Source organism: Aethalodelphis obliquidens, unplaced genomic scaffold (genome assembly GCF_003676395.1).
Source record: "Aethalodelphis obliquidens isolate GAN/ISIS:26980383/991018 unplaced genomic scaffold, ASM367639v1 scaffold71, whole genome shotgun sequence".
NCBI classification, from domain to species: Eukaryota; Metazoa; Chordata; class Mammalia; order Artiodactyla; family Delphinidae; genus Aethalodelphis; species Aethalodelphis obliquidens.
Window position 1 is genome coordinate 10448891 of NW_020838015.1, and position 24904 is coordinate 10473794.

Sequence of the window (24904 nt, forward strand, 5' to 3'; positions counted from 1 at the left end):
ATATATATATATATATCTGAATCACTTTGCTGTACACCTGAAACTAACACAATATTGTAAATCAACTATACTTCATTTTAAAAATTAAAAAAATAGGGACAATCACAGTTCTTGCCTCCTAGAGAGATTGTGGTGGTAAAGGTTCAATGAGGTAATACATGTAATGTGCTTAGAACAGTGCCTGACACAGAGTATATGTTCAATAAATGCCATGACAGATCAGCAAAGGGGCTTGGGGCACAGGAGACAGGTGAGAGGACTGAAGAAGTCACCGGGTGAATCACTGCTGGGTGTATTTCAGTATTTGTAACCCTGGGAAGAATAGCTGCTGTGACCTTTTACTTTTAGGCCATCCAATCTGCCCAGCCGCCACACTTCTTCACTTCCCTCCTGACCTCCTTTCAGTTTTCACACCGTTCCTGAGTCTCTATTTTTGGCCCTAGGCCTGCCCTTCCGTTCATTGACTGGTTATGGTCTCTCCAAACTAAAGTATTCTCTAAGTTGTTCTCTACCTTGGCTGTAGATCAGAATCTCTCAGACATTCTTCAGAACTATTGGCCTGGACTAGAAAAATGTCAGTGTCATAAAAGACCAGCAAAAAGGCCGGGGAAATGTTCTAGATGACAGGAGACTAAAGGATAACTCCATGCAATAAGTGTCTTTTGGATGGGATAGAGGGGAATGTCTACAGAAGTCATTATTGGGATATTTAAGGAAAACGAGTATGAATTCTATGTGGAAGAATGTCCTTGATCCTAGGAGATACACACTGAGGTACTTGAATATCCTGATGTCTGCAGCTAACTTTCAAATGGTTCAGCAAAATAATAATTATTATATTATAGAATAATAATTATACTTTCACCATTTTTAAAAATACATAAACATATATCCCCACATGTTTCACCATTTTAGTCAGTTGTGTGCTAGATAGATAGATAAAGCAAGATTGCAAAATATTAATAGTTGGTGAAACTGGATAAAGGGTATATGGGTACTCATTGTGCCAATCTTATAACTTTCTGTAGGTTTTAATTATTTTCAAAATAAAAAGGAGTGATAGACCATCTCTTGAAGATTTTTCAAAATACACATGCCTGTGTTGCTGCCTCAAGCTAACGAACGAAGACCTTCCCTGGGCAGGACCTAGGGATATGCATTTTAAAAGTTCTGGGCCACCCCCCCTCCCCAGAAAAGAAGCACCACTGTGGAACTTCATCTCAGACCCAGCTCTACCTCCTCTGGTTCTTGGTTTCCTTCGGGACCCAAACCTCGGCACTAGTCCTCTTTGGCAATGTTGCAGCTAGGCCTTCCTTTGTAAAGCAGGTGCAACTAGGGAGTGGGAGTGGTGAGAAGATGAGGTGAGGGTGAATCTGGGGGTACTCCAACATTTATCAGATGGGCAGAGAAAGAGGATTCCATGAGGGACTGAGAAGGAAGGGCCAGGGAAGTAGGATGGAAACCCCAAGAGTATACTCAAAGGCAGATAAAGATATATGACAAATCATTCTAGGTGTGCCTGGTGTAGAAGCTGCATCGGGATGAGAAGTAAGTTGCTATATCAGTTCAGCAGTGGGCCCTTTGTTGCCAGAGGAGATTTCCCTGGCAAGCCCCCTCTTCCCTCCAGCAGATAGTCTGTGCCACAGGGCTGGCTGACAGGCACCTGAAATCTCAGACAGGAGAAATCTCTTTTTCAAAAGCAAGGTTTCTGGGAGACAGATGCTATCAAACCCCAAGAGGAAGGTTAGCAGGTCAGGCTGTTTGACTTTGCTTCTGCCTCCTGCTGAGTTCTGGAAAAGGATTTATATTTTCTGGGAGGTGTTGTGTGAAACCCCTTCAGGGTCAGAAAAAATACATCCATTTGTCATTTGGCGGTTGGGGGGAACATGGAATCTGGAGTCGACTGTTCTTAGCATCTGGTGAGAGTGAGAGTGTGAAATACAGGCGGTGAGACAAAGTGCAGGCATAGGGAAGGCAAGTGAAAACCTACCACTCTCCCCTTTACCAATTGGCTCCATAACAGCTGGGGTTTTCCTGACAGTCAAACTTTACCTCCCCCCACCTGCCCTCCAAGAGATGTGCTGGCCCTGATGTGGATAAATCCTTTTAACTGTCAGTAAAGTCCAATGAGGTTGGCATTTTAAAAATGAAAAATGAAAGGGAGGAAAAAACCAGAAATAAACAAAGGAAGTAAATAACAGTTGAGCAGCACTCCTTCCAATCTATCCGTCCCACAGCAGATCGAGTGAACATTCCAGAACATAAATCTCACCCTGAAACTGCTGGGCTTCCAACCTTTCAAATGGTTTTTCATTGACCTTAGAAGTGAGTCCAAAATTTTAAACATGATATACAAGGCCCTTTGCAATCGGATGTCAGCTGAGTTTTCTAGCTTTGTCACCCATCACCTCCCCTTCACACACTCTGCATTCCAGCTACATATGTCTCCCCGCTTCCTAAACAAGCCACACTTTATTCATCTCTGAACTTTCGCACACGTATGGCCACCCACCAGCCACTTAAATCAAGCACAGTAGTTAAGAGTACAGACTCCAGAATCAGGCTGCTTGGGCTTAATCCCAGTTGTGGGCAAGTTTCTGATCTTTTTTGCTTTCATTTTTTCAGTTGCAAAGTGGGGCTACCAAGAGGGGTGCTGTGAGGATCAGATGAGAGACATGGCACAGAATCAACACACAATCCACGTTAGCTGTTGCTCAACAAACATTGGTTGGCTGGCTGCCCAGTAGGTGGGAGGCCCTTTGCATCCATCCATCCATCCATTCATCCATCCATTTATTTATTTATTTAACATCTTTATTGGAGTATAATTGCTTTACAATGGTGTGTTAATTTCTGCTGTATAACAAAGTGAATCAGTTATACATATACATCTATCCCCATATCTCCTCCCTCTTGCATCTGCCTCCCATCCTCCCTATCCCACCCCTCTAGGTGGTCACAAAGCACTGAGCTGATCTCCCTGTGCTATGAGGCTGCTTCCCACTAGCTATCTATTTTACAATTGGTAGTGTATTGTCCATGCCACTCTCACTTTGTCCCAGCTTACCCTTCCCCCTCCCCGTGTCCTCAAGTCCATTCTCTACTTCTGCGTCTTTATTCCTGTCCTGCCCCTAGGTTCATCAGAACCATTTTTTTCTTTAGATTCCATATATATGTCACATCCATTTATTACATGCTACTTCCAGTCTAGAGGAAAGGCAGACATGTAAACAGGACGTTATAATACAGCGTGATCAAAGTGAGGATGGAGCTATGTGAGCCAGAAGGAGCAACTTGTGGGGTCCCTCCCTTCCACCCTTTCCTCAGCTGGATGCACCTCAGATGACACCTCAAATTCAGTTTTTAGCCAGGCCCTGAGGCTTGAGAAAGATAGGAGAAAGTAAAGAATTTCCAACCTAGGGCTGGCATTCAGACTTTAGGCACCAGTACAACCCTACTGGCTGTTAAAATATTGAAACAACTTTCATACTCATTGACAAAGGCCCTAAGCACCCCAAGTATTCCATAATGCCTCCTTCCCCTCTGCCTCGTGCAGCCTGGCTCTGGGGAACACTGAATGGACACCATCAGGGACCACCCTTATTCCCCCAGGGCACATGCCTGCCAGCTTGTCTGGAGGTATTTTTTCACTCTGGTTCCCCTCCCCCCTAACCCCCAGGACCCACCCTCCATCAGTCGTGGCCCTGGGAACTGTGAGCAAATGTGAATTACCAGTTTGTCCCCTGAGGAGGCATTTTGAGCATCAGCTGTACTTGAACTTGGGGGTACTCCCTGTTCCGTGAGTCCCAGGAGCTGTATCTGCTTGTTTGTTGAGATGACTGCTGCTTTGAGGGTAGCTTTTGGCCTTCTTCTGGGCCCTGGCTTATGCCTGCAGTACCCTTTGGAAATCTCTGCTTTTCTACCAGCCTGGATTCCTTCTAGCCAACCATCCATCCCACTCCAGAGGTTCCTGTCACCTCCTAGATGTGTCCACTCCATTCTGCACTACACCAGGACTTATCCTGACAAGTGACTTTATGGACAAGGCCCTGGTATTCTATGAAGCAGCACAGAGTGGGAGCTTTGGAGCCAGGATTATCTGGGTTTGAATACCAACTCTACCACTTCTCACTGTGCAAGTTTCTCAGCCTCTCTGGGCCTCAGTTGCCTTATCTACAATGTGGGACAATAAGAGTACCTACCTCAAAAAAAAAAAAAAAAGAGTACCTACCTCATAGAGTTGTTGGGAGGATTAAAGGACAAAGTAATGGAAAGCACTTAGATGAATGTCTGGCATATAGTAAAAGCTCAGTAAATGTTAGAGATTTATTATTATTATTTTGCATTGAAGTTTTAATGGGCACATTTAGGTCTATTTTTAAACATTTTCACCTTGCTTGTTGCCTCTTTGCACAACACCTCCAGAGAGGTAGATATTGAAAGATATTGATTAGCATCCTGATTTTTGAGGTGAGGAAACATACTTGGCTACTATATCAAGTGATGAAGTGTTATTAAGTGGCCATGGTTAAAGACAAATTTTCTGATTCCCCATTTAATGTTATTTGTCCCCATCAGGGAACACTGAAATAGGTGGATAGTTATTCATTCAATAAATATTTATTGAATGGCTACCATGTACCAGGCACAGTGCTGGGCAATGAGGATACAGTAGTGAACAAGATAGGCAGGTCCCTGTGCTCCTGGAGTTACCATTCTAGAGGGAAGAGACGGTCAATAGGCAAGTAAATTATGATAAAGAGGATGTATCAGTTAGTGTGATGAAAATAAAACAGGGTCATGTAATAAAGAGTAACTGTGGCAGATAGGGTGATGAAGGAAGTTTTTTCTGAGAAGGAGACTTTTATGACAAGAAGAGGGGTGAGCTGAAAACCTTTTCCCCTTGGATACGTAGCTGGGATCTGGGAGGGAAGTTCTCATAAAGGGGGAGTTCCCAGGGTCCTGCTCTGGGCCACCACAAACAAGTGGAAGGGGCAGGAGGGAGGGCTGCAAGTTAAAGGTGGCTGAGAGCCTGAAGTCAGAAAGACTTGCTGAATTGGAGGCTTTCTGGAAAGAGACAGAGGAGCAAAGAAACTTGTGAACAGTGGAAGGGTTTTTTTTCCTACAGGTATTAAGTTTAAATATATTTAAAACTAAACTTTATTGATGTAATTTAGATAGAATAATGTTAACTAATTTTAAGTGTACAGTTTGATCAGTCTTGAGAAATGTATACACCTATGTTAAATGTATACATATCCCCTATCAAGATACATAGTTACCATTTCCACAACTCTAAAATGTTCCCTTCATGACCCTTTGGAATCAATTCTGGTCAGCTATTTTGTAGAATGTCCCTCAATTTAGGTTTATCTGGTAGTTTCTCATGATTAGACTGGGATCATGGGTTTTTGGCAAGAATGCCCTTCTGTTGATATTATATCAGGAGGTACATGATACCAATGTGTCTTTACTGATGGTGTTAACCTTTATCACATAATTAAGTTGTTACTGGTGGGCTCATCCATTGTAAAGTTACTCTTTCCCCTTGGTAAGTAATAACTATCTTGGGGGAGATACTTTGAGACCACCCCATAAAGATTTAAATTGGCTTTATATGAAACCTATATGTTGAATTAGAAAGTGTTTTATTTTACTTAGTTTTACTAGTTAAGAGCATGGTCTATTTTTCTATTTACCTGTTTTTCTTTTTCTCATTCATGTGTTATAGTTGTTTAATAAACATGGATTCTGAATTAATGGGAAGACAGTGTGATAGAATGGAAAAAGCATAGTGTTTGGCATGAGGCAAACCTGGATTTGAATCCCAACTCTCCCACTTACTGACGTATAACTTTTAAAAAAGGCCTTTAAACCTGACCATGTAATTTCACAGCTGTAAAAAGCAGCTAATAACAAACCATCTCACAAGGTTTTTAAAAGAACTAAAGCACCTGGTAGTGTCTGGCACTAAGTAAGTTCTCTGTAAATGTCATTTCTTGCCTTCCTTAATACATACGTGTTTAATATTATTGTCACTATGGTAATTAGACTCTCCTCTTTCTGGCTGGGTGGCTCTAGGATACAGAAATTCAATCAATTCTTCCAGATTTTTTTTCATGTTCTGACACCACAGAGACCTCAGTGCAGTGGAACTGCTGGACTTTTTACATGTCTCTGAGTCAGTGAGGAGAAAGTAGCTGCAATTGTTTTATAGTTGATGGCAAATTCTTACAGCTGACAAGTAAATTCTATCCTATACCTTTGCAAAGCTCATTCACTACCTCTCATATTTGGGGATTTGATTTTCATGGACGTACAAATATATCATTTGCAAAGGTGGCATTTTTATTTTTATTACTCCTGTATTTCTACTTTTTACTTTTCTTCTTCCATTATTAGAACTATTGTAAAGTAGAATTTTAACCTGGGCAATCTTGTGTGGTTCCTGTTTTTAACGAGAATTAATCTGAGCTTTCTTTGGAAAGATACACTCTTAAGTTAAGCTAGAGAGAGAACACTGCAATACCCCTCTCCTCACCCCTGATTGTTTTTTAAGGTTTAAGTGAAACTTTGCTTTCTCTGTCTTTTGTTTCCTTGCTCTAAATTTTATTTCCCATTTCCTAAACTTGTTTGATTTGTTATTTGTTCCCTCCCGAAGTTCTCTAGGCAGGGATTTAATTCATTGTTGCTTTTTTGTACTGATGAAGGCTTTCAGGGCTATACATTCTCTAAGTACTGCCTTGGCAATCTCCCGTAAAGTGGTCCTCCCATAAAAGGTCTTACCAATTTTTCCTTTTACCTTATGCTCCATTATGTTTTGGCCTGGCACTGTTACTAATCCTCTTTATTACAATATTTGACACTTTGATACTCTGCATTAATTTTGATTTCTTAAATGGTACATTAAAGCTATTGATTTGGGGAGTTTGGGATTAGCAGGTGCAAACTATTATAGATATAGGATGAATAAACAACAAGGTCCTACTGTATAGCACAGGGAACTATATTCATTATCCTGTGATAAACCATAATTGAAAAGCATATGAAAAAGTATATATGTATGACAGAGTCACTTTGCTGTACAGCAAAAATTAACACAACATTGTAAATCAACTATACTTCAATTAAAAAAAAACTACTGATTTTGATTACCAAGTTTTTTCTGCTGCCCCCTTAAATTTTGCCTCTGAGGAAAATGTCTCTCTTGCCTCACCTCAGCCTAGGCCTGGCCCTGTGGTAACCTCCCAGATGAGTTCTGCTCACAACTTTCTTGTGAAATGGAGGCCTGATGTTCAGAAAGACTAAAATTGTCAGCGATATCAAACCAGTGACACTGCCTGCCAGGAGATAATCCTGTTTTCCTTCTCCTTCTGCTCCTGTCATCCCTTTCCTATATGTGGGGCTTTCAGCTCAGCAGAAGCCTTTGTCCATTTCTAGCTGCTGGCAGTGGCCACATTGCTAATAGGATGCCTGGGATCACTTCCCCATTTAGAGGGGTGAAAGGTCAGGGTCTCACCCTCCAGGAATAAACCCCAAGGCCTGTTGAGCTCCTCCAGATCCTTGTCAGGGCCCTGTCTGGCCCAAAGCATTCCTTTCTCTGCTGGAGTCTGTCAGTTAGCTCTGGCAAAAATCAAGTTTCCTCACCCTGATCTTACCTCATCCACACAAGTTTCCCTGAGAAATTATGGAAGAGAAACTCTTAGAATCCTCAAATGTCAGAGCTGGAAGGGCCCTTAGAGACCATTTTGCCCCAATGGCCCTCATTCAACAGAACATATAACTTCCTTTGCTCCATTTCCACGTTCCAAAGAATCCCCAAGGCCGCCTCATAATAAAAATCAGGAGTAAGTCAAGAGCCGAGTTAATCAAGGAAGTAAAGTACTATGGGACCCAGCTGTGCTCAGGGAGGACTGAGTCATCAGAAATGCAGACCTGGTCCCGGGATTTGTTTATTAAGGATTTTCTTCAAGGACAAAGAGAATGTTCTGTGGTAGCTTAACTCCAAAGCTTTTCATGGGGTCGGGTGAGACTAGAAAAGGTTTGATTAGCTTTAGAAGGGCTGGGGAGTTTTAAAATCCTGGCTTTGAAGGAGCCTACCTTTACTTCTATCTGACTGGTCCAGGCATTGTAGAGAAGTTGTCAAAGTTTGTCTGTATGCTTCTTATCTCCCCCAAAATGTGCCTTTCTGGGTCCCACACTCAGAGGATCTTGCTTTCAGTTTGGAAATATATCAAGGGCACTTGCAACTGTGTTAGGATGGGCTTTGAGAGGTACAACTTCAATCCCATATCTAATTTGTAACAAGATTCTCCTTGCAAAGCATCATTACATCTATTCTTCTAGTTTAACCTCTAAACAGAGAGGGTAATTTTTGTCTACATTTTGCAGATAAAGGAAAAGGCTCAGAGTCTACCTAGGTGACTCTAAGGCCATGCAACTAGTAAGAGGCCAAAGTTTTAACTTTTGAGTCGAGAAGGAAGCCACATCTGTGCTTGTTCTACTAAGCCACAAGCACCTCAAAGGTGCCAAGGAATGCCACAGCAAACTAGCTAACAGAGGACCACAGGGCTGAAACCACTGTCTTGATCTGATTTGTAATGAATTATAGCATTGTGATAGACTTCTGAGAAGCATAGAGCAAATCTAGGAATTTAGTGCTAGTCTCAAAGGAGACATTGGGATTCACATAAGGCGGCTGTGAAGAATTTACCATTCTGTAGCTTTGTTCTCTGCAAATTTTTCTCTCAGACTGCTGGAAAACAAGGAAATCTCATCAGTTGGAGGAAATGACTTATAAGGAAGCTTTATTATGTGTGTGGGAGGATCAGATCCCATTGTAGTTCTGGATAGTGTTTAACCATGTGCAGTGAACACTGGGAGTGTATGTGTGTCCGTGGGTAATATACTTTCTTCAGTTTGTTTTTCATCTAAGCTAGCCCATCTACAAACTCTTAAAAGTGATCAAGAAAGCTGCATCCTTGGGATTAGAAGGGGGATTATCAAGTTAACTGTGAAATTCTGGGAGAAACAGGGAGACCACAGGTGGCAAAACTCTAAATAGCTTGTGAACTGAGATTTGGATAAACCGGATGACTTAGGAACTTGGACATGGGTTATATCCCTGTGTCTTGGGTGCTTAGAAAATAACCCAGGGTGAGATCCGGACACAAGTCCAACACTGTATCACCAGTCCTTGAAATTGGACGCATTCCCCTCCCTTGCCTCGGATATATCTGACCAAGAAAACAATGACACAATTTAAAAAAAGTTTTTTTTATTCAAGTTCTTGCCCAGTTTGTTGGACACCCTGTATTTGCACAGTCCAACTGCTCAGATGTATTGGAAAATACAGTCGTGCAGCGTGCAGTTCACTGGTCTGATGGTAGAGGGTGCTCCAGCTGGGATAGAATGCTGCTGGGGGTGGGGAGTAAACAGAGAGGAGAAAGAATTGTTGGCTCACAGGTTAGTGAGCAGCCAGTCTAGCAGTTGTTTTCTAGCCATGTTTCCCACAGCTTCATCCAGTGGTTGTTCCTTGGTGAACTTCATGACCTCTTGAAGAAGATCTCCTACCCTGTACCCCTTCTCTGCTGCTTTAGCTGAAACTTCAGGAAGCTGTGGAGAGAGCAGATACCTTGAGTCACATGATGCTTTTGGAGCCAGGGCCCCGACGGAGAAAGTCTACTATACCCCACCCACCTTCCTGCCTATGATTCTAGGATTAAAGGCTGCCACAGGTCCAGGACTGGAGGCTGCTGACAAGGCTTTCCTTTTTTCTGGACCCTCCTCTAATGGCATAGATTAAAATGCCAAAGGTCCTTTCTTTTTGAGCTTCAAAAAACAAACTCTGGAATCAATTGTGTTCACTAATACTTTTCATCAGGTACTGGGATCCTTCAGTTAATCTGTACTGATTTCTAGGTCAAGGTTAGGGGTTGCCATTCCCCTGCCTCCCTAAAAAAAAGTACATGAGATTGGAAATAGGGAGGATAATTTGGTTCAGTATTTTATTTCTCTGGAATCCATCTAATGTAGGAAACACAGCTGTGGGGTGTGTGTGTGTGTGTGTGTGTGTGTGTGTGTGTGTGCATGCACACGTGTGCAAAACATAAGACTTAAAAATTGCTCCCTGATGTTTTACCAAATAGTTTGTTGAAAGGATCACTGACAAAATGAGCTAATCTCACTCTCCTCCTCTTGGAAGTACACAGGACTTGAGTTGTCCAGAGCCCCATGTAACTAATGGTTCATCACTTTTGTGTCTTTATGAGGTGAGAGTAATTCATGAGTCACATGATAAAGAACAGACTCAAAAAAATGGACTGCTTCTTGGGCTCTAAGTACAATACCGCCTCCCTGCCCCTACCCATTCTAACCCTCTTTCTTCTTGTTCCTTGTTGCATTGCTTACCTTCTTCAGTTGTCCAGCATCATCTCCCATGAAGTAGAGCATGGGTATGTTAAATTGTGAGGCTGCAATCCACTGCAGGACAGCCTGGAGCTGCTTTTGCAAGCTACTTGTTGAGCACTGATTATTGACAATGACTTCAGTTCCAGGAGAGTCTTGATAGTTCTGTGACATCGCAGCATCATGACTACATCTGGGGCCACCGGCCTGGTAGTTGGGGTTGTTGGCCAAGGCTGCTTATTCTTCCAACTCAGCAAGGGCTGCCCCATTGTTGCTATACTTAGCCATGATAAGGCACAGCTTCATCACAGATTCTACCAGTTGATCTATAAATTGTCGGCTCACTTGCTTCATCCCACTGATAAAGTCAAGTTCTTGATTGTCCTGGCATTTTTCTTCCCCTTTGTCAGGCCTCTTGGACATGGAGGCTCCTTTGTCTGTCCTGGGCTCAGAACGTCTGTTCTCACCTTCACATAGATCTCCACAGTTGAAGGAGCTCTCACTAAGCAGTTTTTGAATCAGTGACAGAATGATGTTTGACATATCCAGCCTCTGGGAGTCCAGGTGTTCATTCTCCTTTTGAGAGGTGGATGATCCAGGTGCTCCACGAGATTCTAGATGTTTCATTGAAAGTGCCTTGACACTTTGGCTACCTCTGCACTTTTTGTATTGGGCACTCTGAGTCATATAGCTGGTGGTAGAACAAGGACAGTCTTTAAATGCATCTTTGCCCTTGGCCTGCTGGGTCAGATAGTATTGGATCAGCCTAAGGGCAGAGACAATCAAGTCCTTTGCCAGTGAATCCATGGAAAGGCTGATCTTCTCTCTCTTTTCCTCCTTATTGGTCCATGCTTTGCCAGCCATCTTGCCTTGACTGCCTTGATTTTGGTTCCACATTGTCAGGCTCTCCTTGAGGGTATGTTCACTGCCTTTCTCAGCACTGGTCAATGACTTGCACTTCTCTGGTTTCATTTTGCCTTTGCCCTTCCCCTTCATCTCGGCCTTCATGGCTGAGAATTCGAGACTTTGGTTCTTGCATTTGGGATCATGGCACCCAGCCTTCAAGGATGCATATGACAAACTCTGAGACTTAGTTTCCTTTTTTTCCCCAAGAAGAGCACAGACAAGACGCTTCAGCATGGCCTCCATGATATCAGCAGTGTTTTGTTTCCCATGGTTGAACAGATTCCTCCTGACAGTTGAGAAAAAGTCTGAGTTGGCCATCAGGACCCCAGTGATATTACGTAGGTTCTTCACGCAGGAGTCAATCAAATCGGACACAATTTCCTTGGTGTGTTTTAACAGCACCCTCCTCACGACCTCACAAGCTGGAATTGGCTTCCCAGAGCTATGAACTTTCAAGTTCTGCATGACAGAGAACATTGTGTCAGATGCCACTTGATTTGCATAAACCATGAACATTTTGCTGATCGAATCTGCAAATTCTTTGTTGTCTCTTTGGCACATGTATTTGTTTCCACCTTTGCTCTTGTTGGATAATTCACTATACAGAAAGGTTTTTCGGCCACCTTCCCTACACTCCTCCCCAGTGCCCTGCCTTTCTGCAGAGGTCACTTCCACAGCATCATGGGCCATTTCAGAAGTGATCTTGCTCACAGCACGACGAGGACTGTTTTTCCCTTTGTCCCCACTGGGTGGATAGATTGAATGATGAAGACATTTGCTTCCACCTTCCAACTTCTCCTTGATTTTCTTACGGGCCATCTGGATCACCAGAGGAGATAGTCGGCTGACATAGAAGGAAGGGTCATCTGTAGAACATTCTCCATCAGGGGAGATAACTGTCCTCTGATTGCTAGGAGATTTGGCTGGTGGGGTGAAAGGACTCTGGTTATTGTTGGTGTTCTTGGCCGCTGTCATTTCCAGATGTTGGCCTTGAGGTCCTTTGGCCACGTAATCCATTTTCAGTTGATTGGCATAGCCTCTGTAGCAGTTCCCAGTGGGCAGTTTGTGATATTTGCCCTCTGTGTCTCCTACTTGACGTCTACAGCTAGAGGATGAGGGGCTAAGTGCCTGTTGGAAACACAAAGCGTATTTCTGAAGATCACTGAGTAGACGATAGAGGACACTTATAGGATTAGAAGGAGCTTGTTTGAAAAGGCACACTGACCTCTCCATCTAAAAAAAGAAGACCTATCCATAAGGCTTTGGCTAGGCTACTTCTTTCCCCTATTGTATTTAGAAGATATATCTTCCAAGTTGCACAGATTAGGGATTTGGCCTTTAGTATTTGCATGGGCGCATAACACACAATTATATCCATTAATACACGTTCACGCACAAGTGACAGCAACAAAAGCTCAGAGTAGATACATTTGTACACTTAACTATACACAAGTGTTATCAATATGTTTGTCAATTTCATCTGAGTATGTGTGCTTATTTCAATACATGTCAAAAATATGTCAGTGTCTCTGTCGTGTGTGTATATACACATCAATATATCAATTCATGAGTGGGAACATGTGTCAGTTTGTACTGTTAGTGTGTGAAAATGTGCCTGTGTGTATGTGTGTGCATATGTGTATGTCAATGCACAGTGTGTGATGTCACCGTGTGTAAGCATGTGTCATAATGTGCTGACATCATACCCATTGTATATGTCAACTGTAGAGGCCAGCATGTGCATGTTAGTATGTATATTTTGTACATATATGTGAATGTAAAAATATGTGTGTGTATATCAGTGTGTCTCTGAATATGAAAATAAGCAAGTGTCAAGTTGAGAGAGCTGCATATGTGTTTATGATATAAATCCAATAGCATGTATCATGCAGCGATAAATGTATTTATATATGTTGAAACATACATTCAGGTATTAGCATACATACTCATCAATATATTAATATATAATTAATGTATAACATATTAATAAATATGTATGTTAAAAATGAGTATGTATAAATAGGTGATTGTATAATGACTGTGTATATCGATATATTAGGTATCAGTTTATGTTATATTTATATACTATGTCAATGATTGATGTATGTCAGTGTTGCATACACACTGGCATTTGAGTGTGTCTGTGAGTACATGAGTGGGGATGTCACTGCATTTGTGTCAATATGTGTATCAGTGTACACAAGCACGTGCGTTAGTTAATGTGTCACTTTGTTAAAGTTTGTATGTGTGTGTATCAACATGAGGTATATTTATAAGTGAGTATGCCTGTACCTGAGTCTGCATGGTCTGTTTTGATCAAGGCTTGTGTGTATCAATGTGAGTGTGTGTTTATGCATAGTGTGCTTGGATGTATATATAAATGTTTATGTGTATCACATATGGGCACATTAGTGTGTCTGACTCTGTATAACTGTATATCTTTGCATATGTGTGTAAGTCATTGTTATGACTAGATCACTATACATAAGTTTGTTATTTCAATGCTTGTGTGTGTTTGTCAGTGTCACATGTAGCCAGGCATGTGTTTGGCCTGGCTACAAATTATTATAAATTATTTTTTGTTAACGTATATACATGTATATATCTATGTGTATGTCACTTTGTGTAAACGTATATGTGTATATCTATACTTGTGACTGTGTATGCCCATGTTTAGATATGTGTATACATATTGTGTACACATCTACTCAGCACTAAGTACCATTGCCCTCTTTGCTCCATTCATTGCTTCATCACCATGAATTCCTAGAAACATGAAGTCATAATAAGGTCCACTTTTTGCAAAAGGGCTTCAGTTGCAATAAAGTAGACCTGCATTGTGTGTAGTAAGTATGGGCTCCTCTTTTAAAAACAAACACCAGAGATTGGTTCAAGATGGCAGAGTAGAAGGACATGCTCTCAATCTCTCTTGCAAGAACACCAGAATCACAACTAACTGCTGAACAATCATCAACAGGAAGACACTGGAACTCACCAAAAAAGATACCCCACATCCAAAGACAAAGGAGAAGCCACAATGAGATGGTAGGAGGGGCACAATCACGATAAAATCAAATCCCATAACTGCTGAGTGGGTGACACACAAACTGGAGAACACTTATACCACAGAAGTCCACCCACTGGAGTGAAGGTTCTGAGCCCCACATCAGGCTTCTCAACCTGGGGGTCCAGCAAAAAGAAGAGGAATTCCTAGAGAATCAGACTTTGAAGGCTAACGGGATTTGACAGCAAGACTTTGATAGGACTGGGGGAAACAGAGACTCCACTCTTGGAGGCCACACACAAAGTAGTGTGCGCATGGGAAGGAGCAGTGACCCCATGGGAGACTGAACCAGACCTACCTGCTAGTGTTGGAGGGTCTCCTGCAGAGGCGGGGGATGGCTCTGGCTCACCGTGAGGACAAGGACACTGGCAGCAAAAGTTCTGGGAAGTACTCCTTGGCGAGAGTGCTCCCAGAGTCCGCCATTAGCCCCATCAAAGAGCCTGGGTAGGCTCCAGTGTTGGGTTACCTCAGGCCAAACAACCAACAGGGAGGGAACCCAGCCCCGCCCATCAGCATTCAAGCAGATTAGAGTTTTACTGAGCTCTGCCCACCAGAGCAACAGTCAGCTCTACCCACCACCAGTCCCTCCCATCAAGCCCCTTAGATAGCCTCATCCACCAGAGGGCAGACAAGAAGCAAGAAGAACTATAATCCTGCAGCCTGTGGAACAAAAACCACATTCACAGAAAGAGAGACAAGATGAAAAGGCAGAGGGCTATGTACCAGATGGAGGAACAAGATAAAACCCCAGAAAAACAACTAAATGAAGTGCAGATAGGCAACCTTCCAGAAAAAGAATTCAGAATAATGATAGTGAAGATGATCCAGGACCTTGGAAAAAGAATGGAGGCAAAGATCGAGAAGATGCAACAAATGTCTAACAAACCTAGAAGAATTAAAGAACAAACAAACAGAGGTGAACAATACAATAAGTGAAATGAAAAATACACTAGAGGGAATCAATAGCAGAATAACTGAAGCAAAAGAATGGACAAGTGACCTGGAAGACAGAATGGTGGAATTCACTGCTGAGGAACAGAATAAAGAAAAAAGAGTGAAAAGAAATGAAGACAGCCTAGGAGACCTCTGGGACAACATTAAACGCAACAACATTCACATTATAGGGGTCCCAGAAGGAAGAGAGAGAGAGAAAGGACACGAGAAAATATTTGAAGAGATTATAGTCGAAAACTTCCCTAACATGGGAAAGGAAATAGCCACCCAAGTCCAGGAAGCACAGAGAGTCCCATACAGGATAAACCCAAGGAGAAACATACCAAGACACATAGTAATCAAATTAGCAAAAATTAAAGACAAAGAAAAATTGTTGAAAGCAGCAAGGGAAAAACGACAACATACAAGGGAACTCCCAGAAGGTTAACAGCTGATTTCTCAGCAGAAACTCCACAAGCCAGAAGGGAGTGGCATGATATACTTAAAGTGATGAAAGGGAAGAACCTACAAGCAAGATTACTCTACCCGGCAACGATCTCATTCAGATCCGATGGAGAAATCAAAAGCTTTACAGACAAGCAAAAGCTAAGAGAATTCAGCACCACCAAACCAGCTCTACAACAAATGCTAAAGGAACGTCTCTAAGTGGGAAATGCAAGAGAAGAAAAGGACCTACAAAAACAAACCCAAAACAATTAAGAAAATGGTCGGAGGAACATACATATCGATAATTACCTTAAACGTGAATGGATTAAATGCTCCAACCAAAAGACACAGGCTTGCTGAATGGATACAAAAACAAAACCCATATATATGCTGTCTAAAAGAAACCCACCTCAGACCTAGGGAGACAAAAGACCTGTATGCAGAAAACTATAAGACACTGATGAAATAAATTAAAGATGATGCCAACAGATGGAGAGATATACCATGTTCCTGGATTGGAAGAATCAATATTGTGAACATGACTATACTACGTAAAGCAATCTACAGATTCAATGCAATCCCCGTCAAATTACCAATGGCATTTTTTACAGAACTAGAACAAAAAATCTTAAAATTTGTATGGAGACACAAAAGACCCCGAATAGCCAAAGCAGTCTTGAGGGAAAAAAGCAGATCTGCAGGAATCAGACTCCCTGGCTTCAGACTATACTACAAAGCTACAGTAATCAAGGCAACATGGTACTGGCACAAAAACAGAAATATAGATCAATGGAACAAGATAGAAAGCCCAGAGATAAACCCACGCACCTATGGTCAACTAATTTATGACAAAGGAGGCAAGGATATACAATGGAGAAAAGACAGTCTCTTCAGTAAGTGGTGCTGGGAAAACTGGACAGCTACACTAGTAAAGATTGAAATTAGAACACTCCTTAACACAATACATAGAAATAAACTAAAAATGGATTACAGACCTAAATGTAAGACTGGACACTATAAAACTCTTAAAGGAAAACATAGGAAGAACACTCTTTGACATAAATCAGAGCAAGATCATTTTTGATCCTCCTCCTAGAGTAATGGAAATAAAAACAAAAATAAACAAAAGAGACCTAATGAAACTTCAAAGCTTTTGCACAGCAAAGGAAGCCATAAACAAGATGAAAAGACAACCCTCAGAATGGGAGAAAATATTTGCAAATGAATCAACGGACAAAGGATTAATCTCCAAAGTATATAAACAGCTCATGCAGCTCAATGTTTAAAAAACAAACAACCCAATCAAAAAATGGGCAGAAGACCTGAATAGATATTTCTCCAAAGAAGACATACATATGGCCAAGAAGCACATGAAAAGTTGCTCAACATCACTAATTATTAGAGAAATGCAAATCAAAACTACAATGAGGTATCACCTCAGACCAGTTAGAATGGGCATCATCAGAAAATCTACAAAGGATAAATGCTGGAGAGGGTGTGGAGAAAAGGGAACCCTCTTGCACTGTTGGTGGGAATATAAATTGATACAGCCACTATGGAGAACAGTATGGAGGTTCCTTAAAAAACTAAAAATAGAATTACCATATGACCCAGCAATCCCACTACTGGGCATATACCGAGAGAAAACCATAATTCAAAAAGACACATGCACTCCGAAGTTCACTGCAGCACTATTTACAATAGCCAGGTCATGGAAGCAACCTAAATGCCCATCGACAGACGAATGGATAAAGAAGATGTGGTACATATATACAGTGGAATATTACTCAGCCATAAAAAGGAACAAAATTGGATCATTTGTAGAGACGTGGATGGGTCTAGAGACTGTAATACAGAGTGAAGTAAGTCAGAAAGAGAAAAACAAATATCGTGTATTAAAGCATATATGTGGAACCTAGAAAAATGGTACAGATGAACCGGTTTGCAGGGCAGAAAGTGAGACACAGATGTAGAGAACAAACATATGGACACCGACGGGGGAAAGTGGCAGGGGATGGGGGTGTTGGTGTGATGAATTAGGAGATTGGGATTGACCTGTATACGCTGATGTGTATAAAATGGATGACTAATAAGAGCCTGCTGTATAAAAAAATAAATAAAATAAAATAAATTTCAAAAAAACAATAACAAAAACCCCCCCAAAAACCCCAAACACCAGGTATATCCTTTTATTAAGACCCCAAAATGGAGTTGGCCACCCCCAACTGAACCCAAGACTCTTTGGAGAATATTTTGTAACTGGTTTTCCCTTCCTCAGGGGCTACTCTCATCACTCCAAAGGCATCTGGGGTCAAAAATGATGTTTCTGGTTATAATATGAGCCTAGGAACACAACAAGAAATATTTGACTCCTTTGCACTGAAGCCAAATATCCTGTTCCAATATCAGCTACTCTAGGCTCCTAGGACAGTGAGAGTGACTTGTCATGTGCTCTAATGCCTACCCCAAACCAGCCTTCCAGGTGTAATTTGGGATATTTACACAAAAAACAAAAGGATTCCATATCTGACAGTGGTGTGCAAGTGTAATTGCATTGAACTTTATGCTACCCAACAGCCTGGGTAATCTCTTAGACAACAGGGTAGGGCAACTACAGTTTTTGGTTGTTGTGGACTCGCTCTTCTTCATATCCTCTTTCTTCATTGTTGGACACTGGGCAACGTGGGGCACACAAGTCCATTACAAGCCAGCAAAGAACGTTGCAAAGGATCTTGCTTATAAGCCCATATCTTTGTTAAGATAAGCGTAGCGAGATTTTTTGCTGTAGGTACCTGAAATTAGGAGAGGGCATTCTGAGCCTCTGTGATAGTGTCATTGTGAGTTACCTGAGCATTTAACTTACTGTGACTGTGAGCTTAGGCCTGTGTTCTCTAGAATATCATAATATTTGTATTTTGGGCCTGTTTGACAATAGTTCTCTTACTATCTCTGAACCAGAGTCCTCAGATTCAGCACTGGGCTCTGGGAATGAGAAAGGGTAGACTCAGAGGCTAAGTCTATACCTTAGACGAGTCTTGCTTCTCAGTATCCTTGATCACAATAATTTCTTCTTCCAGATTCTCCAGGTTTAAGTCACCTTCTGAATTGGAACCAGCAGCATCCTATGGAATTAAAGGGCAAGATTCTTGTGAAAAGTTGCTTTTTGAGACTTCTCCAAGCTGACCCGCTAGGCTACTACTTCAAAGCATGAATGTCATTTCTCCTATTATCCCCTTTCTTTCTGAAGGAAAGGTAGGCTTGTAAGGCTAGCTAGTCTTTGAAGAATGAGATAAAGCTCCCTCTACAAATTACTACTCCCTCCCACCCCACTGAAGGTATTCACAAAGCCATCAGTCTCAGGAACCATATTCCATTAAACATCAACCTTTTGGACAGGGTTTCCCCCCCCCTCGCCCTGCTTTTCTGACATGCTATCTTCCATGCTTTCATTCTTTTAGTCCTACCAGCGACTTAAGTGGCTTATAAAATGAGATTTGGTATCAAGAATGACAGTAAATTCCAAACCAGGGATCATGGGCTCATGAGAATGATGGCTTCCCACCTGAGTCCCCGTCACCTTTCCACCCTCTGCCACAACCTTTCCCTTTCCTCATGCTGAAACTGTTAACCCTTCTCAGCATCCTCCCACCCATTCCAACTCTGAGGGAAGCAGAGAGTACCCACCTTAGAATCTTTATCTTCCATGTTCAGGGTGGACACATCAACAAAGTATATCTGCATCAAATTAAGATGAATTTAGAAAAATTCTAGAGAAAAGGCCTTAATTTCTCTGGGAGATGATAGTAGCACCTACCTTATCGGGTTCTTGTGAGGATTGATTGAGATAGTGCGTGTAAAGCTTTTAGTAGAGCACCTAGACATAGTTAAGTACTTAATAAACAATAGACAAATGATTTTTATTAGGCAGACAGAATCTTTTTTAAATTTTTGAATTTTATTTTATTTATTTTTTTATACAGCAGGTTCTTATTAGTCATCAATTTTATACACATCAGTGTATACATGTCAATCCCTATCGCCCAATTCAGCACACCACCATCCCCACCCCCCCGCGGCTTTTCCCCCTTGGTGTCCATACGTTTGTTCTCTACATCTGTGTCTCAACTTCTAGGCAGACAGAATCTTAATGTTACTATATTTCCTAAATGAGAATACCTACGTGTGAGAGAAAGAGGCCCAAAATACAATATCCACATTTATTGAGAAAACTGAGAAGAGAGATGGCTTGCCCTACTGACACAGACTCAAAAGTGGAACTCCTATTAGAACTCGATTCCCCTGGCTCCCAGTTTGGAGCACTTTCTACTACACTAATGTTGCCAAGATGTGGTGTTTTTACTATTGATGACATAGAAGATTTTAAGTGGTACATGGATAAACATTTCTGTGTTTAATAGGTGCTTTTTATTGTTATTCATTAGGAAAAATACATATTTTGCCCTCCTGAAGGAGTCCAGGTTTAGGGTAACTTACTGGTAGCTAGGCGACATTATTATGACTTCAGAGGTGTGAGATAATAGAGGCTGGTAACTAGGCAACCACCACCCCTGGCTCCCCTCAGGCTCCCCCACAAGCCTCCCCTCCTCAGCTCCTTCACATCACTCCTCATCTTGCCCCTCCCTTGAATTGTCCCTGTGTGATGTATGAGCACATTGGTCCCCCACAGACCTTACTGAGCTTGATTCCTTGGAGAAGTCACAGTACCACTATCCATTAGTCTATCCTGGGCTCCAGGATATCTATACCCAAATGCCAAGCCTTTCTTTGTAGGAGTCATTTTGTATATTACCACTTTCTGGTCCTGATCTTGCTGTCCTGTTGGGCTGTAGAGATCTACCTTGCACATGCCCCTGTGGCTGTGTAACCAGTCAGTATTATTATCAGACATCTGGAAAGAGAAAGAAAATAAATCTGAAAGTCTTATATATGACTTTTAGAAACTGAATCAGTTTGAATAAGAATCCCTGAAGGGGTTTCTGAAACCCATCTCTGTTTCATATAGGTTTAGGCTAGGAACTGGTGGGGTAAGCCATGGGGGAAGGACACTCTGAAATGTTTGAACCTGATGATCAAAATCATTATCTTTTAGCTCAATCCATAGTCTTCTTTAATTTAGATTCCCCAAACCAGGTATTTGGAACCATGGGAGTATCATATTGACTTGGGAAAATGCCAGTCAGGAAAAATGACAGGCTGGGAAGTAAATTTAAAAGGAGGTCTAGAGACTGTGGGGTTAAATTTAGTGATTTACTTCTCCCCAACCTCATTAACTAAATCTCATCTGTATCCTCTTTTCTTTATCCACTCTTGGGTATCTTCAAAGAGTCAAGCTCACCTCATCCCCTTTAACTGAATTTTAGCTAAACCTAGTCTAAACCGAGTCTTTCTCATTACATTAAAGAAAGTGAAATTACCTACCACATAGGGCCACTAGAAAAGACTAAGGTCAATACCAGGAAAGTGAATAATTCTTTTTATTAAAACAATATATAGAAAAAGTTTCTGAATACTGGGAACACTCAGTCTGATAGCCATAAATATAACTAAGAGACAAATGTCTGCGGGAAGACCAGACCCTGATCCCATAGGACAAAGTTTATTTGAAAGAGAGAATAATCTCTGCCAACTTCCTTCAACCCCGCTGCCACCTCCCACCCCAGCCTGGAACTAAAAGTAAAAAGGAAATGGCAGAAGCCACTGACTGATTTTCCCTATATAAGACACATTTAGGAAGATACAGTTAAGAGCTCAGTAGAATTGTTTTGGTATCTGGGGTTGAATTTGATTTATCTTTAAAATTTAACAAGAGAAACCTTTTGGGCCAAGTATTAGAGGGCAGTTAAATTCCTTTCCCTTCACTTCCTTCAAAAATTAGACCCCTTTAACCTCTAGCTTCCTCCCTCCCTCCCCCTTCTTTCCGCCTTCTCTCCCTCAGCCCTTCCTTCCCTCTCTCTTCCTCCCTTCCTCTCTCCCTCCCTCCCTCTGCCTCTCTCACTCTCAACATTTTAGTAACAACTATCCTCTGATGGCTAGCCTTTCACAGGATACTACTACATTTTGACACTTTACCATTCCCCCTACCCCCCTCCATCTCATTTCCCCAGATCTTCTTGGACTCTCCCTTCAAAAATCTCTAGAAATCCCTGAAAAAGTTTTAGGAAGAGGTTTTCCACATCCTCAGAAGAGGGAGTTTCTTTTTTTCAAGAGCTAGAGATCACTAGCCTAGAGAAAAAGAGGGGGAGGCATAGAGGTTCCTCATGTGATTTGGATATAGCCTCAGTCTAAATCCTAAAAAAAAACTGTAAAAAATAAAATTTATGAACTTATTACCTTGATAATGAAGTTATTTTAGACTTTGGCTAAAAATGTGCTACCTAGAAGGGAGATGTGCCCCTTGAGATGGAAGTGGGAAATGCCAAGTTCTTGGGCACCTGCTGCTGGCTGCCACCCCATCAGCTGTTGGATGAGACTGAAGGAGCCAGGCTCTCCTCGCTGCTTCTGACCCTGGCACATGATAACAGGATTTGTTGGGTCATAATGCCTGAAACTGTAGCAACCTTAGCAAAGGGGGGGGGGGCAGGCTGGCAAACTCAGTAGCCCTTCTCATCAAAAGCACATCAGGTTGTCTGCTGTACATTTTTTCTGTTCTGTCTAGAAGGGTACACATATTTCGTTTACATTTTGTCCAGCTCACAACTCCTTAAGACCTCCCTTCTCATTACTCTTCAGGCTAGACTTCCAGAACAATCTAGTCATATTAGTTACCAGTGAAGGTCTGTATTTTTTTTATACAGAATGACCACCAGCCTCTGTGAATAAAACAGTATTAAGTTTCACATCTTAGCTTATTTCTCTTTGGGTTTCCCTCTAGATATTTAGAGTTATGTGGCAAGAGATCTTTGGATTTATGTAGAAACAGAGAAATGTTAAAGTCCTTTCTGGGTATCCTGAATAAAAATATGAAAGTAGAAAGTTTGAGGCTGCCTTAGCAGCTTCTGTAGTTTCACCTCATCATCAAGACACCCCCTTGGCTAGTCAAAAAGAAGTCGGAAGATGCCCCTACCTTTGTAGTATCAGAGTAGGCTATTTCGTAGGAACTTGGAATGATTTTTTCTTGTAAATTTGGATGCTGTGATGACCCTTCCAGTCTGACTCAAGTTGTTGCTACTTTCCTCAACCCTCCAAGCTACCCTAAAGCCTTGACTGCCAGTTGGTACCAGAACTTCTACTTCATGATATCATTCTTTCTGTAGAGACCAGTGACAGCACAAACACAGGGGCTCTATCCTTAGGATTCTGGGTGTCTAAGTGGTCCAGCAAGCTTTAACCTTTATCATGAGACATAATTAGCCCTCCCAAAAGCCAATCCACTTAGGTCAGGGTCAGCCTTTCACAGACTCCTCAAATCATGAAAAGACCTGAGCCCCACTTATTCTTTTACATTATGGTCAGTGCTAGATGGCTGGTTACAGTATTCCTTAAAGCATTATCCATTACACTTTGAGATGCCTTCAGTTTAGCCCCAGTTTGGAAATATTAGCCCATAACCAAATGCTCTCATTGTGCCCAAGTCTCATCTTGTTTTCTCCTTGTCCTTTCTTCACCTGCCTTCACGTTAACCTCGTGTGAATAACTGTATCTGAATTAAAAATCAGTTGAGATTACCACCTAAATCATAGAGTTTCATATCCTTGGTTCTACTTCCATTTCTTCTTTTATCTGTTACCCTAAAATTACATGTCTTAACCCTCCTGTACAATTTTGACCTTGTCAATTCATGGCGTCAGAGACAAACAGAGCTGGACCTTTGTTAAAGGTGGCAAGACCTATTTTATTCAGGCTATTGAAGCCCTTACTTCAGATGAACAGAACTCAACTCCACTGAAACAAAAGGCTTTTTAAATGCTGGGGAATGCTAAAGGAAAAGTGCTGAGGGAAATTTTTGGGGTGGGAGGTTGATCAATGTGATCAAGGCATCCGTGTTTGCTAACTGGTACTAACTAACTGTGTTTGCTAACCTAACAAAGTTAGGTTCCTACCCTTTCATAGAGACTGAGAGATAGGGGCCCTATCTTTCTTGATGATTACGTTTCAAAGGGATGACTCCCAGGTCTCTGAGAAAGATTTTCCTGGGTTGTAGAAGATACATCTCAAAAGGACAGAGAAAGGATTTACAATCACAAGTTTTCTAAAGTAAATGTTCTGAGAAAAGGGAGGTCAGGGGGCTATAGTCAGGTTTTGGCTGGAATAAACAATAAATTCTTTTGGCACTTTTGAACTTTCTCAGGCAGGCATTTTAAAGAGGCTGGGGTCATCATCCTAGGGACATGGCCTTGAGGTGACAGAAACTATGCTGGTGTTTGTTCAAGTCTCTTAATGTAGGGAGTGGATGGAATTGTGCTGAAATTTGTAGTTCTTATAAGGCCAAGGTTGAGGCCTAGTTGAGAAGGCAGCTCAGAGGAGCCTGACTATATCAAATCATCATGTTGTATACCTTAAATATATACAATTTTTATTTAAAAATAAGTTTGGGTCAAGGAGGGAGGCTTTGTCAGTGGTGATGTGTTAGAATCCATAATACAGGACCTGCTTTTCCTATACCACCCATTTGTCAAGGGGAACTTTTGATGATTAAAGAAAAAGTTGGAGCTCCTGTGTCTGGCTCATGTCTGTGGAATAAGAAGCAAATAAAGAAAATGTTTATTTATTCTTCAATCACAAGAATGTATACCCCTAAGATAAAAACAAATAGACAACAACCACCAAAAAACCGAAAAACTCTGTCTCCCAGCCCAGAAGGAAACAACTGTGATCCTGGCCTGGAAAATGTCTTACCATATCCCCTAACTGACAAAGAGAGAACTATTATGGATGATTAGAGGCCTGTCCCTTGGCACCCCAATCCTGTCATCTTGGAGGCTAACCAGGAGCAAACAAGAGCAGCATTTGAATTGGATGGGAAACCAATAATGAAATGTAAGGAGGTTTAGTCATAGGTTACAGTGTATCCACTGCCTCTTCTTTCTCCTGCTGAAGCTCTCAGACTGGCCTGTACTGACTAGAGATGGGGATAGATGGGGGAGAAGGGATATCCAAAGAGTTAAAAGAAGGAATATGGGGGCTTCC

The 24904-nt window shown here is 41.6% G+C and overlaps 1 protein-coding gene across 1 annotated transcript; it reads right to left on the bottom strand.

The window, feature by feature from the left end:
- Nucleotides 1-9459: 9459 nt before the first annotated feature.
- Nucleotides 9460-22859, bottom strand: AKAP4 (A-kinase anchoring protein 4). Its single transcript, XM_027091484.1, is given in 6 exon segments — nt 9460-9615; nt 10411-12546; nt 18781-18879; nt 19442-19492; nt 20568-20666; nt 22842-22859. Coding segments are annotated over 5 exon segments (2541 nt in total). The 5' UTR covers nt 22842-22859.
- Between the last annotated feature and the right edge of the window lie 2045 nt (nt 22860-24904).